Here is a 16,394-nt window from a genome sequence, read left to right on the forward strand (position 1 = left end):
CGATCATTGTCGCAATTTTTAGGTCTGCAATTCTACAGCAAGACAATAAAATATAAATCTGCCAGTGAAACAGCCACTTACCTCTGACTCGACTGCATAAGCTGTATAAGATCTGAGAACAAAACGTCTCGATTCCTCTCACAAAAACCATCAACATCATAAGTGACCTCAATAAAATCATTACATTATGGTAATACAAATCTGTAAATATAGATTTCATTTTTTTTTTTTTTTTACAATAACAGCATTCCTCAGCTTATTAAGCAAATAGATAATATACGATCAGTTGAATAAAAAAATAAGACTTGTTGCCCTCAAGCGAAACTAAAGGAATATTTTTGTGGTGACACCCCAGCATCATTTTAATCTGTAGTTATTATGTGTCTATCATGTGGAAATTGTACGACATGGTCCCAGAGACAAAGATAGATAAAACCCAATGATGTCGTATATGCTAATATTACATCAATACCGATTTGCAATAAGAGATATTTTAAATGTACTTCCCACAGGACAGCACAAATAATGACCTTTGGTAAACCGTGTGGCATTAGGTGTAAAAGAAAAACAAAATGGCAACATGCGGCACTGTTGCAGACATTAAATATGATTATCGTTATTTAAAGCCAATCTATAGATGTGAGAGCCGACAACCAGATCTTTGTTCAGTTATGGTTTTCAGGAAAAGTTTTATAATGTTTAAAATATTCAGAAAAATCTGAAAAAGAAATAGAAATAATTTTTATTTATATTTATTTAAATTAATATACATGTTCATTTAAAAAACTAATATACATGTCTACTTAAAACAAGGGGGAAAGAGACATTTATAAAAGGAAACAATTTTGAAATAGTGAAAACTTTTTTTCAAAAAGTGACCATATCCAGTGATATCAAAGTTATCTAACAGCAAAAGTTTATTTTGTTTAACAACACCAATAGATTCATTAATCATCGGCTATGTCAAACATTTGGTAATTTTGACATATAATCTTACAGAGGAAAGACGCTACATTTTTTTCACTAGTAGCAAGGGATCTTTTATATGCACCATCCCACAGAAAGGATAGCACATAAGTTTGTTAAGCCAGTTGTGGAGCACTAGCTAAAACGAGAAATAGCCAATGGGCCCACCGACGGGGATCGATTCCAAACCAACTGTGCATCAAGAAAGTGCTTTACCACTGGGCTACATGCCACCCCAAATCTAACAGCGAATTCAGGTTGTTCTAAAAAACAGGATTTTGACAATACTCAGTAATTTGTTACCTTGCCAGCGTAATGGTGGATGACAAAGCCAGTACTGGTTCCCTGGAAATGATTGTGTGTTCCAACCGCCATTGACAGTTTCTGAAACATTTAAAAATGCCATTAAAAACATGTACAAAATTACAATGTAAAACAAAGACAGAAAGAAATGTTTTGTTTAATGACACACTGGAACACATTTAAATTATGGTTATATGTTGTCGGACATGTGGCTAAGGACCACACAGATAATGATAGCAAGGGCTCTTTTATATGCTCCATCCTGGAAACACGATAGTACATAAGTTTGTTAAGCCAGTTGTGGAGCAATGTCTGACGAGAAATAGACCAATGGGCCCACCGTTTAAAGGGATTAATCATAGATTAATCACACAACCCCCAAAAATGCAATACAACGTGTATATTAACATTAAACATTTGTGAAAACAAACATGCTGAGAGAACTACTAAAGCAATACATTTCCCAACAAATGTTCGTATCTCCTAAGTTGATGAGCCAATACTCTGTAAAAACTGGGTAAATTGCAATGAGAGAAAAACTCGATCTGTACATGTATAAGGTTAAATACAAAATTTCATCTCATTATCTTCAGGCATTGCAAAAACAAAAACAAAAACAAATTTTTATATCTCCTAAGTTCAAGGGCCATAACCATGTCAAACATGGGTAAATCGCCATGGAAAAAAGTTTGTTTTGTTTAACTACACCACTAGAGCAACATTGATCTATTAATCATCGGCTATTGGATGTCAAACATTTGGTAATTTTGACATATATTCTTAGAAAGAAACCCACTATATATTTCCATCAGCAGCAAGGGCTTTTATATGCACAATCACACAAACAAGATAGAACATACACAAAAAACATCCGGAAAACAATATGTGGTACAAATAGACAGACAGACAGAGAAACAGACAGACAGACGGACCGAAGGACAGAGACAAAACCTTTAATCCCCTTTGGTTAGACCAGTAGGGGACTAATAATGACATATGTCCATATAAAACTTGATTAAAAGTGTTTTTAAAACAAGTTACATGAATGTCAATACAAGACAATAAGTTGTAAAATATATTAACTTAAAGCTGCTACAGAATTCACCACAAGGGTAGGGGTGATGGGGCAAGCAATCTTTTTAGACGCCCACCATTGTTTTATCTAACAGTACACATAACACTTTTTAATTACGGTTATATGGCATCGGACATATGGTTACGGACAAACATAGACAATCTGAGGAAACCCACTTTTGCCACATGTCATGCAATAGGCTACACTTTTAAAGGATTTTTATATGCACCATTCTACAGACAGGATAGTACATACTACAGCCTATGTTACACCAATCGTGGAACACTGGCTGAATTAGAAAATAGCTCAATGGGCTCACCAGCGATAGTACACACTACAGCCTATGTTACACCTGTTAGGAACACTGGCTGGAATAAAAAATAGCTCAATGGGCTCACCAGCGGGGATCGATCCTCGATCGATCGCACACCAGCAAAGTGCTTTACCACTGGACTATGCTCCACCCCAATTAGTCTACAGTGCACTCTACCCCCTCCCCTCCCCTCCACCCATGTGATCAGTTCTGGGACTGTGGTTAAAATGAAACAGGGTCCACCAACGTTCATCAGCTTGCTGTCGGCACCTTCCGACACGGCATGCATCGTCGCGCAGACATCATCCAGGATGGACATGATTCCCGGGGGGTTCTTCGCCTCGATCAGATCACAGACAATCTTATTGTTGAAGTAGTCTATAGCCGTCCATTTTATCCCTTCCTGTACATATTCTTCCTGAAATAACAACACACCATTAGGTCACATATTACCATGATTTCAAATTCTCTAGAACACAATGACACATAGTCTTCAGAGGAAGGAAGAAAATGTTTTATTTAACGACGCACTCAAAACATTTTATTGACAGTTATATGGCGTCAGACATATGGTTAAGGACCACACATATATTGAGAGGAAACCTGCTGTCGCCACTTCATGGGCTACTCTTTTCGATTAGCAGAAAGGGATCTTTTATATGCACCATCCCACAGACAGGATAGTACATACCACAGCCTTTGTCACACCAGTTGTGGAGCACTGGCTGGAATGTAGTCTTCAGAGGAAACCTGCCACTTTTATTTTACATTAGTAGCAAGGGATCTCTTATATATATTTCCCACAGAAAGGGCAGCACATACCATGGTTTCTGATATATCATACAAAGCTGTCACAATCATTCTTTTCACTTTTCACAGGAACCACAATATGACCTTTTTTTATCAAAACTTTTAGGTTTTTCACTTTATATAAAAAATATATTTTGTGAAACAAGCAGGGCCGTAGCTAGGGGTTTTATTTTTATTGGGGGTGGGCAGATGAATTCTTCAAATGAACGAGGAAGGAAGGCATAAGACACTAAGGGGTATTTGGGGGTATGCCCCCCATGAAATTTTTAAATCTAGAAGCTCTGAAATATCATTTTGCAGCCATTTCAAGATTACATCCTTAAAATGTCAATATCAATAACCAGTAAAAACAAACTGCCCACCCACCCCCTAACTAGCTACGTCCTTGCCAAGTGTTAACTATTTCATATCCATTTCATTTCATCTACTGCATATCAAACCTGTTCCGCCTTCAGGGTGAGTTCTATAAATATCTGCTGTAGTTTTTCATTCACATAATTAATGCAAAATTGTTCAAATCCATTCTTTTGGAAAATCTCAAATCCATATATATCGAGAATGCCTATGTTCACTTCTTCTATCTCTTTCTGCATGGCAATGTTCACGGACTGAAAAAAACAAAAACATAGTATTATATACATCACATACAAAACTTATTAAATAGTATACAGTAGCTTGTGCCAGTGATTTACACTGTGACAGCGATCAACATATTGGGTTTTTTTATTCTTCAAGATCTAGCCAAAGAAATCGAGACTCTTGAACAATATGTTTTCAAAAAAGCTGGTAACGTACAGAGACTAAATAATCAAAGAAACATGTGTAGATAACTTACTTTGACAAAACAATCAAAGAGCCATGAGTAAATGACTCACCGCGACTCAATAATCAAAGAGCAGTAAGTAATTACTGTGACTATATAATCAAAAAGATGTGAGTAAACGACTCACCATGACTAAATAATCAAAGAGCCTTAAGTAAACGGCTTTGGCAAGTGCGTCTCGTGTGAACACGGCCTGCTCCACATTGAGTTTCATCTCGATCGTCTCCGTCTTGCCTCCCCACTTGCTGTCCATGATCCGTCCCGTCAGCTTGTCTCTCAGCATCTCCGAGTCAATCCCCAGCAGGAAGGCAGGAAAGGCCAGAACTGCACAACATGTACGATATAACTTTCAGTAAAGTTTGTTATTATTTACAGCCCTAACACTTGTAGTCAACTATATACGTCACAGACAGATCAGTTTCAGGTTAACTTATATGTCACAGTGTAAACTATTTTAATTGGGGATATTTATCATTGGATGGTATGGCAGTAGGGACCTGGTCATCACCTAGGAGCAGCCAGTCATATGTCTTTAAAATGTTATTGCACATGTGTATTATTAGTATGTGTTATCAAAAATAATGAATGATGTTTTCACTAAAAAAAGAAATGTTTTATTTAACGACGCACTCAACACATTTTATTTACGGTTATATGGCGTCAGACATATGGTTAAGGATCACACAGATTTTGAGAGGAAACCCGCTGTCGCCACTACATGGGCTACTCTTTCCGATTACCAGCAAGGGATCTTTTATTTGCACTTCACACAGGCAGGATAGCACAAACCATGGCCTTTGTTGAACCAGCTATGGATCACTGGTCGGTGCAAGTGGTTTACACCTACCCATTGAGCCTTGCGGAGCACTCACTCAGGGTTTGGAGTCGGTATCTGGATTAAAAATCCTATGCCTCGACTGGGATCCAAACCCAGTACCTACCAGCCTGTAGACCGATGGCCTAACCACGACGCCACCGAGGCCGGTAAATGTTTTCACTAATACAGGAATGTGAGAGGGGCTGAAACCAAAAGGTTTACTGCTCACCTTCTTTCTTCCCAAGTCAAACAAAGGCTTTCAAATAGCATATCCTGGACTGGACAAAACTGGCCAATCGCAGCAAAGCCGACGAAATCCAGCCAAGGGAATGCACTAAGTGTGAATACTACTTGCCGCCGCGTGATACTACTTTCGTTTTTTTTTTTTCGCATCATATTATTTTTTTTTTTTTTTTTTTTTTTTTTTTTAAGATGAAATGGAAAAGCACATTTACGCGTTTCCGCATAGCTCTCATATCCCTGCTAATGGGTGTGTAAGAAAATGTTTTAATTCTAATAAAGTTCAAACTCACAGTCATCGCTGGCAATTCTGGCGTAGTTTCCGTCTTCGACAAAGCTGATGTTTCCGAGGTGCAAGATTCCGGCCACGATCGCCAACACGTCATTCTGGTTCTCTTCCGGAATCCCTATCACCTGCATCGCACGCTGCGGGAAACAATACCACAGTGTCAAGACAGTCACAGCATTTCACAGAATTATCAACTTCATATCATAACACTTAATCACAGTCGTCATAACATTCACAGCATTTCATGAATTATCAACTTCATATATAACACTTAATCACAGTTGTCAAGAAATTCACAGCATTTCATTGAATTATCAACTGCATATGGTAACACTGAACATGCTTCTTATACTCGTAATACAAACTTCATACAACAGTATTTACCAAATTTCATCAGCCTCGAGAGGAATCTTTTTTCCCTTTAAAATTTGGATTAACGATAGTTGCTAATCAATTATAAAATCTACTATAATAGTAAATATTTTATGTTTTAAAGGAGCAAGTGATTTTTAATTGCACTTTTGTGTTAGCAGTACAGAACCTACCATAGCCTTTGATATACCAGCTGAGAAATACAGGTTACAATGGAGAAAACAAACTCCAAGTCCACCAATGGCGATTAATCTTAGTTGACATAACAGTTGGGAATAAGGCAAAGCAACTGTCAAAGTGTACACAGCTGAATCTGTATTTAAGAGCAGTTCATGCACACTATAAACCGTCTGTGGATCTAAGGCATCTGTGGATACTTGCCCTCACTATTTACAAACTATGTCAACAAGGGCTAATGGGTTATGGCAACACACAACCATTTGTCATGTTGTTACATGTTAATATAGTCTGGTTTAGAAAACAGTTCCTCCCCCCCCCAAAAAAAAAAACTACAACATTCTGATATGTCTTTTGAAATCTTTCTTTGATGATTACACGTAGGCGGACCTCTGCAGTATTTAAATAACAACTGGTTTGAAGTTACCTGTTATATGTAGTACTAACTGATATGTGGCCAACTGAAAATGTTTATGGTCAACCTATGTTGATTTTTCACACAGTACTTGTCAATAAAATTAGTAGTCAGATGACCGTCTCGACAGTGTTGTATTTTTCACAGAATATATTGTGACATTGAAATTGTATTGGACTGCATGGAGTAATTAATGGTGGTGTGTAACCTTAAAAGATTTAAATCTGGGTTCATCAATAAAGAAGAAGTTTGCTTTGTTTAACGACACCACTAGAGCACATGATTTATTACTCATCAACTATTGAATGTTAAACATTAGGTAATTTTGACATAGTCTTAGAGAGGAGAGCCGATACATATTTCCATTAGTAGCAAGGGATATTTCATATGCACCATCCCACAGACAGGATAGCACATACCACAGCCTTTGATATACCAGTCATGATGAACTGGCTGGAATGAAAAATAGCCCAAATGGGGATTGATTCCAAACTGACCATGCAGAAAGCGAACACTTTACCACTGGGCTATGTCCCACCCTCAGGTTCATGAGTGTAAGATTTAATACCAGTGTGTCCTGGAATTCCTGCACATCATTCATGCCGTCCACGCTGTAAGTTCCACTCTGGTTGAGGTAGTAGTAGTAGTCCGGCATCGTCAGACCCAGGTTCTCTGTAAGAAGACGTCGTAATACACCAGGCAACATTCAAGACAATTTATAGTTTGGATAAAAGTAAGACTAGGGTCCCAGGGTGTATTTGAAATTATTACCCATATGGTTAAAAACAATCTTGGTACCTTTCAAAGTGATACGTCCTACTAGAATGCCAAGTGGGATGTAAGACTTTGACGTCACATGATGACATCATTGACTGGCACACTATAACCGTATAGGAATGTCAACCAAACGAGTTGACTGATATAAATCAATATTGATTATGGGTAATAAATAGGATATTAAACTTGCTACCATTTCGTATCATGTTTATGTCTCTCATGAAATAATTTTCATTGTTACTCGCTAAAGATCGTGACAACTAATAATTAATTTACTCAGAACATAAACAGGATAAGAAATGGAAACTTGTTTAATATCCTACAATTATTGCTCAGACCAACATAAATGTGAGTATTTTTTGTCTTCAGTGTTCTCATACCAACGTTCTGTGGTGCCAAATGTTTTGTATAATGTTTGTTTTACTTTTCCAACCACTTCCCTTTTTCTTCTTTGAGGTCCATCCCTTCTCTTAACACATCTACTGGTCATCTACTGGTCAACTACTGGGAACTGGGAAACTCTATTAACGTGCCCCTATCCACGAAGGTTCAGGCACGCCCACTCCGGATTTAGCCTCTGACTTCGCCAGTGACCAACTCCGGAGCAGGGGGGCTGGTCAACTACTTTATCAAGAATGGTTCAATCACAATGTATGGTTTAAATTTTGTTTGAGAGAGGATTAACATCTCTTCTCTTAACACATCTACTGGTCAACTACTTTATCAAGAATGGTTTGATGACAATGTATGGTTTAAATTTTGTTTGAGAGAGGATTAACATCTCTTCTCTTAACACATCTACTGGTCAACTACTTTATCAAGAATGGTTCAATCACAATGTATGGTTTAAATTTTGTTTGAGAGAGGATTAACATCTCTTCTCTTAACACATCTACTGGTCAACTACTTTATCAAGAATGGTTTGATGACAATGTATGGTTTAAATTTTGTTTGAGAGAGGATTAACATCTCTTCTCTTAACACATCTACTGGTCAACTACTTTATCAAGAATGGTTTGATGACAATGTATGGTTTAAATTTTGTTTGAGAGAGGATTAACATCTCTTCTCTTAACACATCTACTGGTCAACTACTTTATCAAGAATGGTTTGATGACAATGTATGGTTTAAATTTTGTTTGAGAGAGGATTAACATCTCTTCTCTTAACACATCTACTGGTCAACTACTTTATCAAGAATGGTTTGATGACGATTCATGAGGATAAACTGCACTATGTATTTCACATTAACTCAGAGTACCTTTCAGTTGCGGAGTAGCACCAGCTATCAGCTGGTAGAAGATGTGAAAGCTTCTCTCGTGAGCATTTTGAGACACAACCCTCGACTGACAATAGAAAAAAAAAGCAAACATCATCATAAGGTGTTATGCATCAAACTCGTTATAGAGACTGAATTGACCACTGCAGTAAGGAGTAAGGATCTTTGTACAATAAAATATGTTCTCCAAGTATTTTGCATTTGCTTTTCTATATACAAGATAGCTCATACCATGAAATTTACCTTTTGACCATCCATTCTTAATTGTAGTCAAAACATGCAATAACACCATTCAGAAGATCGGTCAGTTTAGACGTCTTGCCTACAATTATGACGATGATTTCTTATACATGATGTAATCTCTTGTGAGATTCCACACATCCGTGATCCGTGTATCAATAAAATATCTCTCAAAAAGCAATTCCAAATTGATGTACATAGATAACACATGGTTTGTGGAAAGCATGGACAGACATGGCAGACATGTTATGTTGATCAATCATGTATTCACAGAAAACAGATAGGAAAAATGTACATATGGAAACATAATTTTACATGATTTTACATTTAGCATTTAAACCTGATGAACGCATTTTCAAGTGTTTGGCATCATTTTCTGACCTCAGCATGACAAAAATCAAGGGGAGTGGTTAATTGCTTCTCTACCTTAGATTATGTGGAGCCAATTAAGATACCACCATATTGGTACCATATAGATTCACGTTAAGGGGAGCAAACATCCCACTGAACTAGTCTTAGGGGAGTGATGGGGAGCCAGAGTGGTAGCTCCCTTTAAACAATGAGGTCTGCATTATGGAAAAGTAAACACATTAACAATATGTATATCTCAAACTATATCATTTGCACTTTTTTTAATTATAAGTTGTTTTAAGTTATTTCCAAGCAAAACTATGCTTCTGATATTTTGTGAAATTGGTCTGTAGACCTTAATTGGACATAATTATGAAAATACACTGAATAACAATGACCTTCTCCAAGAGGAAGTTTGATATTTTGCCGCCATCAGGCTCGCCACCCCGGCTGAACTGAATCTCCACGTACTTGCCCTGAAAATAAACAGTCAACATAACAACTTGAAAAGTCAACATAACATTACAAAGCATCGACTCAACAAGAAAATTCAAAGTTTGTGACAAAAGACAGACATTTCTTAACAATGAATACTATATAGAGATTAATATACAAGCTTGTGTATTGTACCAATTTTACGAAACGAGTGTCAGGATTTTTATATTGCCTGAACGAGAGCCAGAGCTAAAGCCAGAGCGGGAGTGAGGGTAATACATGAATCCTGACACAAGTTTCATAAAATCAGTACGACACAACACGCAAGTGTAGTAATTTCTTTATTAGCAATATTATTAGTGTTATTTTTTATGAATAACAAGTACTGTCTCAAAATGTTTCAACAACAACATGCAGTCTGAGCTAGGGAACCAACGTCATCTTATGACATCGCATCCCAAAATATTAAATCATCACACTTGTTATTACACATGTGCTTCGAATGATGTTTATTAACTTTGGTATGTTGAACCATGAGGATAATAATCTTCGATATATCATTTGACTATACTCACTGTTTATGTCACATACACACATACACAAAAAGAAGTATTGTTCGAGAAGTGGGTCATTATTGTACTGGCTTGTGTTACAAAATGTAAAAGCCTAATAGCTCTTTTTATATCAGATATTAATCGGCTATTTTTAAGAGAAGACAAGACATTAAATACAGTTAAGAAAATTAAATTCCCCTGTTGAAGGCAAAAAAGAAAGATGCTGCCAAACTACTGGGTAGAAATTGCAAATCCAAATTAATGCAACGTTTAAAGCTTATAAACTCTGTCAATTGATGTACTCACAAATCGACTGGAATTGTTGTTGCGTACAGTCTTGGCATTTCCGAAAGCTTCCAGGAGTGGATTTGATTCCAATATAACATCTTTTACTCTCTGCAATACAAATTATAATTCAATACACAAATATTGTTCACCTAATTTCTACATAACTCACCACATCCTATTAATTATTGGTTGGTCGGTCATCATTTGTTTGGTATGTTACATTATTTTTAACTGTAAATTTAATTAATGTATACTGAATGAAGGAAAAAAAACACCCCAGAAATAATTCTAGTTTTGATTGGATATAACCAAAGTTATATGATTATAAATTACATTTTCAAACAAGAATTCTGACATTTCAAATTATTTTTGTGCTTATATCCAAATAAGGTTCAAGCACGCTGTCCTGGGCACACAACTCAGCTATCTGGTCTTTCTGACCAGGACAGTGGGTTAGTTGTTAGTAGTTAGTGAAAGAAAAGACAGTGTAGTGGTTTTACACCTACCCATCGAGTTGTTAAAACTCGCTCTGGGTGGGAGCCGGTACCAGGCTGTGAACCCTGTACCTACCAGCCTTATGTCCGATGGCTTAACCACGACACCACTGAGGCCGATTGCTAAACAGATACAAATCCCACACATGTACCTCACCTGTTGGTGTGATGAGAACCGGTTTTCAACCATTCACATATATGCATTTTCGAATAAACTGTCTGGGTGTTTAATTACTAAATACCTGTCAAAAATCAAACACTCACCTGGACCAAGGGCCCGCCTCCTGAAACCTTGGCGATGTAGCCCATTATGTACTTGGCGGCCACAGTCTTACCAGCACCACTCTCACCACTGTCAATGAGAAGAAAATGCATTAGTTTTAGTTAAATCAGGCAAGGGGTGGAATTTAGCTCAGTCAGTTGAGTGCTCGCTTGAGGTGCTTGCGTCACAGGATCAAACCATCTCGGTAAAAAAAAAAAAATGCAGCAAGTTTCCTCTGATCACTACGTGACAGAATTATCAAATGTTTGACATCCAATAGCCGATGATTAATTAATCAAAAATGTGCTCTAGTGGTGTCGTTAAACAAAACAAACTTTTTTCTTTTTTAAAATCAGGCAAGTTCAGGAACAAGGTGGGTTTTTTAACTTAATAACACCACTGGAGTACGATGAATTATTAATCATCAGCTATTGGATATCAAACATTTGATCATTCTGACATATAGTCCGAGACAAAATTCATCACATTTTTCCATTGGGAGCAAGGTACATGTATCATTCAAAAGCCATTTTCCACACAGGACAGGATAGGACAACACATAACATGGCCGTTGATATGCCAGTTGTCGGGTACTGGTTGGTATGGGAAAAACCCAATAAGTCCACCAATGGGATTTGATTCTCCAATGCTATCCTCTCAGGTGAGCACTTTATACCAAAGTGAAAAAGAATTGTTGGTGATTTAACCAAAAAACAATTCTTAGTGAAAACAAATGGAACAAAATAAAAGCATAATTTATATTATGGGATCTTGTGATATTGTCTAATGAGCTTTTCAACAAATTAAATATCACTAAACAATATTCACCAATGGCCACTTAATTTACATGTATATTGCAAAGCTAAACATTACTCATTTGGTGTGGTCAGGCCTTCTGGGCATTGTTTTGCTCAGGATCATTCAGTTGTTGGAAGTTTTGGATACAATAAGCTAGTGCCAACAATGGCTAGTGTGCCATGTATTAAGGCAAACTGGTATTGTTAGCAGTAACCCAGTTTATTGACACAATATGGCCAAACTCTCTTCTTTTTCATCCACATTTTACCTGATAATCACACACTGGTTCTCCATTTCAATGAGCATGTTTCTATACATGTTGTCTGTCAGGGCGTACACGTGTGGCGCATTTTCATACTGAGCCTGAAAAAATATAAAAACATGATACACACTTACAGAAAGATTACACAAACATGTAGTTAGCAAATTAAAATGTAACAAGAATTCCTCAGAATTAAATGCTTTGTCTACCATAAACTTATCTGGGCCCATGCTTATAAAACTTTTAAGAGTCCAGACTCAATCTCTAATGATGTCACACACAGACAATTTGTATGGCATTGCCATGAAATGAAATTAAATGGTTTATTTAATGACGCACTCAACACATTTTATTTACAGTTATATGGCATCGAACATATGGTAAAGGATAACACAGATATTGAGGGAGGAAACCCGCTGAGGCCACTTCATAGGCTAGTCTTTTCAATTAGCAGCAAGGGATCTTTTGTTTGCACCATCCCACAGACAGGATAGCACATACCACAGCCTTTGATGTATCAGTCGTGGTGCACTGGCTGGAGCGGGAAACAGCCCAACGAGCGCTTTACCACTGGGCTACGTCTCGCCCCCAGGCATTGCCATGACGTTGATATCTCAGACTCTATTAGAGTTTCGAGTCTAGACTCTAAAAGTTTTATAAGCACCAGGCCTGATGTCACTGATAATTCCAACTATCATCACAAGTTTAAAAACAAAAACAAAACAAAAACTTTTTTAAAGAATTTAATTCAATAAAAAGTTTTTAATTAATTAACATTTTAATTTAATCAATTTCAAATTTTTAAAACATTCATTCAGATTAATATTCACAGATGCAACTATAAACCAAGTTTCATTGATGTAGGGCTCACAGTTTGTGACAAATGGAGCTAAACAAGAAACATTGATCTAAATGCAAAAGTTGATGCTACCATATCGCCACATCGGAAACGTAATACTTATAATTCACCTTTTTACTTTGTGAAGCAAAACAAAACCTGCATGTATCATAACCAGTACATGGATTAATTACTTAAAATAGTTTTTAACAGAATCTATGAACAAAAATATCAAAGGCAGTGGTTAATTTAATTGATTTTGGAGACTGTTCAAAGGCAACCAAGAGCTCACAATGAGATTGCATGTAAACAAAAATTAAGTTACCCTGATTTGTTTTTGGGGTTTTGTTCAAAAAGAAATAAAAAAGAAATAGCAGAACTAAGTATAGTACAATAATCAATGATTGAAAATTTATTTGCATTATTTACTGAACAACAAAAGAAAAGCAGATATATATAAATATAGTATGATCACTATCTTTGTTTTTTTGTCTGCAAAGAATTATTAAAAAAACCTTTGAGTGTTGAATGTGTATACAGTACGCATAAATCAGTGATATCACTAGTTAAAGTGTGTGACACACTCTCAAGATTCAATGACCTCTCAACATAGATGGTCGCTTAAAGGTCATATGTCAAAGTTGAAACTACGATATTTGTAATAAATAACAAATTAACTGATTCCATGCATAATCTTTCCATAATGAACTTTAGAATATATTAAAATGTCTTTCACTGTACGACAAGAGGATCCCAAAAAATTGGTGGCTAAATATAGCATGGCCACCATCTGTTTCTTCTGTTAGTTGACCACAAAGAATACTCAAAGAATTCTGGGTAAAATTGGTATATTGAATTGTAGGCATAAAACAGTGACGTCACAAGTTAATACATGTGACACACTCCAAGATTCCCCACTAAAATAATTTAGTTTTTACTGGTAAATGGAATTATTTGGTTGCAATATTTTTTGACATATAGCTGAAGGTATAAAGTCTGTTTCAAAGTAAAAATTAATAAACATTTTTGTCGGGAACCGCCATTATTGCAACTTTGACATAGCACCTTTAATACAGGTCTATTTGTATCATGTTAGCAGACATCTAAATAAGTCAAGAATTACCATTCAGGTGACTAGGAGGTCACTACATGTCAAGAATGTCACAAACAGAACTTTTGAGAAAAACACACCATCTAAAAGTGGATCAATTAAATTTGTGTGCTGTGTAACTACAAATTACACACACACACTCATGTATCAGTACAATGAGAACTGTTACAGTGATAAGAATGAATAACAATTGAAAATATCACCATGTTTGTGAATGAATGATAATAGGAATTGTAAACTTGATAATTGTGTGATAACCTGTATATGTATAGGTCTGTAATATATGGGTTATCAGGTCAATGCATATTTCGATGTCTGTGTAAGATGATTTCAGTAAGTGTACAATGACCTTTAGACAGGACATGCAGTTTAATTAATAGAGGTGGCTGCTAGGGCAGGTTCAACCACAGGTACATGAACCTGACTGTGCATTACTTATTGCTGAACACGTTAGAAACCATGTTAATGAAAAAGAAGGAAAGGACTGTTTACTTAATGGCACCTCAGCACATTTTAAAGTAGAGTTATTTGGTGTTTGGGTTTTCATTATTTTGACACTTAGTTTAGAGAGGAAAGGAATGTTTACTTAATGGCACCTCAGCACATTTTAAAGTAGAGTTATTTGGTGCCTGGGTTTTCATTATTTTGACACTTAGTTTAGAGAGGAAAGGAATGTTTGCTTAATGGCACCTCAGCACATTTTAAAGTAGAGTTATTTGGTGTTTGTGTTTTCATTATTTTGACACTTAGTTTAGAGAGGAAAGGAATGTTTGCTTAATGGCACCTCAGCACATTTTAAAGTAGAGTTATTTGGTGTTTGGGTTTTCATTATTTTGACACTTGGTTTAGAGAGGAAAGGAATGTTTACTTAATGGCACCTCAGCACATTTTAAAGTAGAGTTATTTGGTGTTTGGGTTTTCATTATTTTGACACTTGGTTTAGAGAGGAAAGGAATGTTTACTTAATGGCACCTCAGCACATTTTAAAGTAGAGTTAGTTGGTGTTTGGGTTTTCATTATTTTGACACTTAGTTTAGAGAGGAAAGGAATGTTTGCTTAATGGCACCTCAGCACATTTTAAAGTAGAGTTATTTGGTGTTTGGGTTTTCATTATTTTGACACTTGGTTTAGAGAGGAAAGGAATGTTTACTTAATGACATCTCAGCACATTTTAAAGTAGAGTTATTTAGTGTCTGGGTTTTCGTTATTTTGACACTTGATTTAGAGAGGAAAGGAATGTTTACTTAATGACACCTCAGCACATTTTAAAGTAGAGTTATTTGGTGTCTGGGTTTTCGTTATTTTGACACTTGATTTAGAGAGGAAAGGAATGTTTACTTAATGACACCTCAGCACATTTTAAAGTAGAGGTATTTGGTGTCTGGGTTTTCGTTATTTTGACACTTGATTTAGAGAGGAAAGGAATGTTTACTTAATGACACCTCAGCACATATTAAAGTAGAGGGTGTTTTTTTTTTTGGGGGGGGGTTGGGGGGGGTAAATATTTATTTCCCCCAGTCCATTCTGACCATGTCAAGGTTGGGGAGCCTTGAATTCATGGCCTTACATCAAAGTAATATAATTTATATACAAGTACATATATCTAATTTGTTGTATAATAATGTTATATCATCATATATAACAATTTGATACATAAATGCATTTCTAATGTTTCTGTGTAAATTAAAGATTGGTAAAAAAACAAAACAAATTGCTATGATGCATATAATGGAAGGGACTGGGAAATATAGGAGAAGAAGAAAGAAGATATAATGGTTAAAACACATAATAATAAATTGATAAATAAATAAATAAGCAAACAAACAAACAAAACAAAACAAAACAAAACAAATAAATAAATAAACAAATAAAATAAAATCAATCAATCAATAAATCAAAACATGGGGGGGGGTGTAAATCTATACTAGCGCGAAACGAAAAAGATCTGCAATTCGAAACAAGTAGAGCTATTTGGGGTCTGGGTTTTCGTTATTTTGACACTTGGTTTAGAGAGGAAAGGAATGTTTACTTAATGACACCTCAGAACATTTTAAAGTAGAGTTATTTGGTGCCTGGGTTTTCATTATTTTGACTCTTAGTTTAGA

General features: G+C 36.1%; 1 protein-coding gene across 1 annotated transcript in view; it reads right to left on the minus strand.

Moving 5' to 3' along the window:
• Nucleotides 1-16,394, minus strand: part of LOC121380058 (unconventional myosin-Ie-like) — a 57,025-nt gene that overhangs the window by 23,461 nt on the left and 17,170 nt on the right. Inside the window, exons 4-15 of the mRNA XM_041508800.1 lie at nucleotides 12,347-12,441; nucleotides 11,283-11,370; nucleotides 10,543-10,632; nucleotides 9,646-9,723; nucleotides 8,639-8,723; nucleotides 7,169-7,272; nucleotides 5,641-5,773; nucleotides 4,418-4,614; nucleotides 3,908-4,075; nucleotides 2,905-3,075; nucleotides 1,270-1,350; nucleotides 82-167 (exon numbers count right to left, since the gene is read on the minus strand). Coding sequence (XP_041364734.1) covers nucleotides 82-167; nucleotides 1,270-1,350; nucleotides 2,905-3,075; nucleotides 3,908-4,075; nucleotides 4,418-4,614; nucleotides 5,641-5,773; nucleotides 7,169-7,272; nucleotides 8,639-8,723; nucleotides 9,646-9,723; nucleotides 10,543-10,632; nucleotides 11,283-11,370; nucleotides 12,347-12,441 — 1,376 coding nt within the window. The remainder of the gene's footprint in view (nucleotides 1-81; nucleotides 168-1,269; nucleotides 1,351-2,904; nucleotides 3,076-3,907; nucleotides 4,076-4,417; nucleotides 4,615-5,640; nucleotides 5,774-7,168; nucleotides 7,273-8,638; nucleotides 8,724-9,645; nucleotides 9,724-10,542; nucleotides 10,633-11,282; nucleotides 11,371-12,346; nucleotides 12,442-16,394) is intronic.

This window comes from Gigantopelta aegis, chromosome 2, assembly GCF_016097555.1.
Source record: "Gigantopelta aegis isolate Gae_Host chromosome 2, Gae_host_genome, whole genome shotgun sequence".
In the NCBI taxonomy this organism is placed as follows: Eukaryota; Metazoa; Mollusca; class Gastropoda; order Neomphalida; family Peltospiridae; genus Gigantopelta; species Gigantopelta aegis.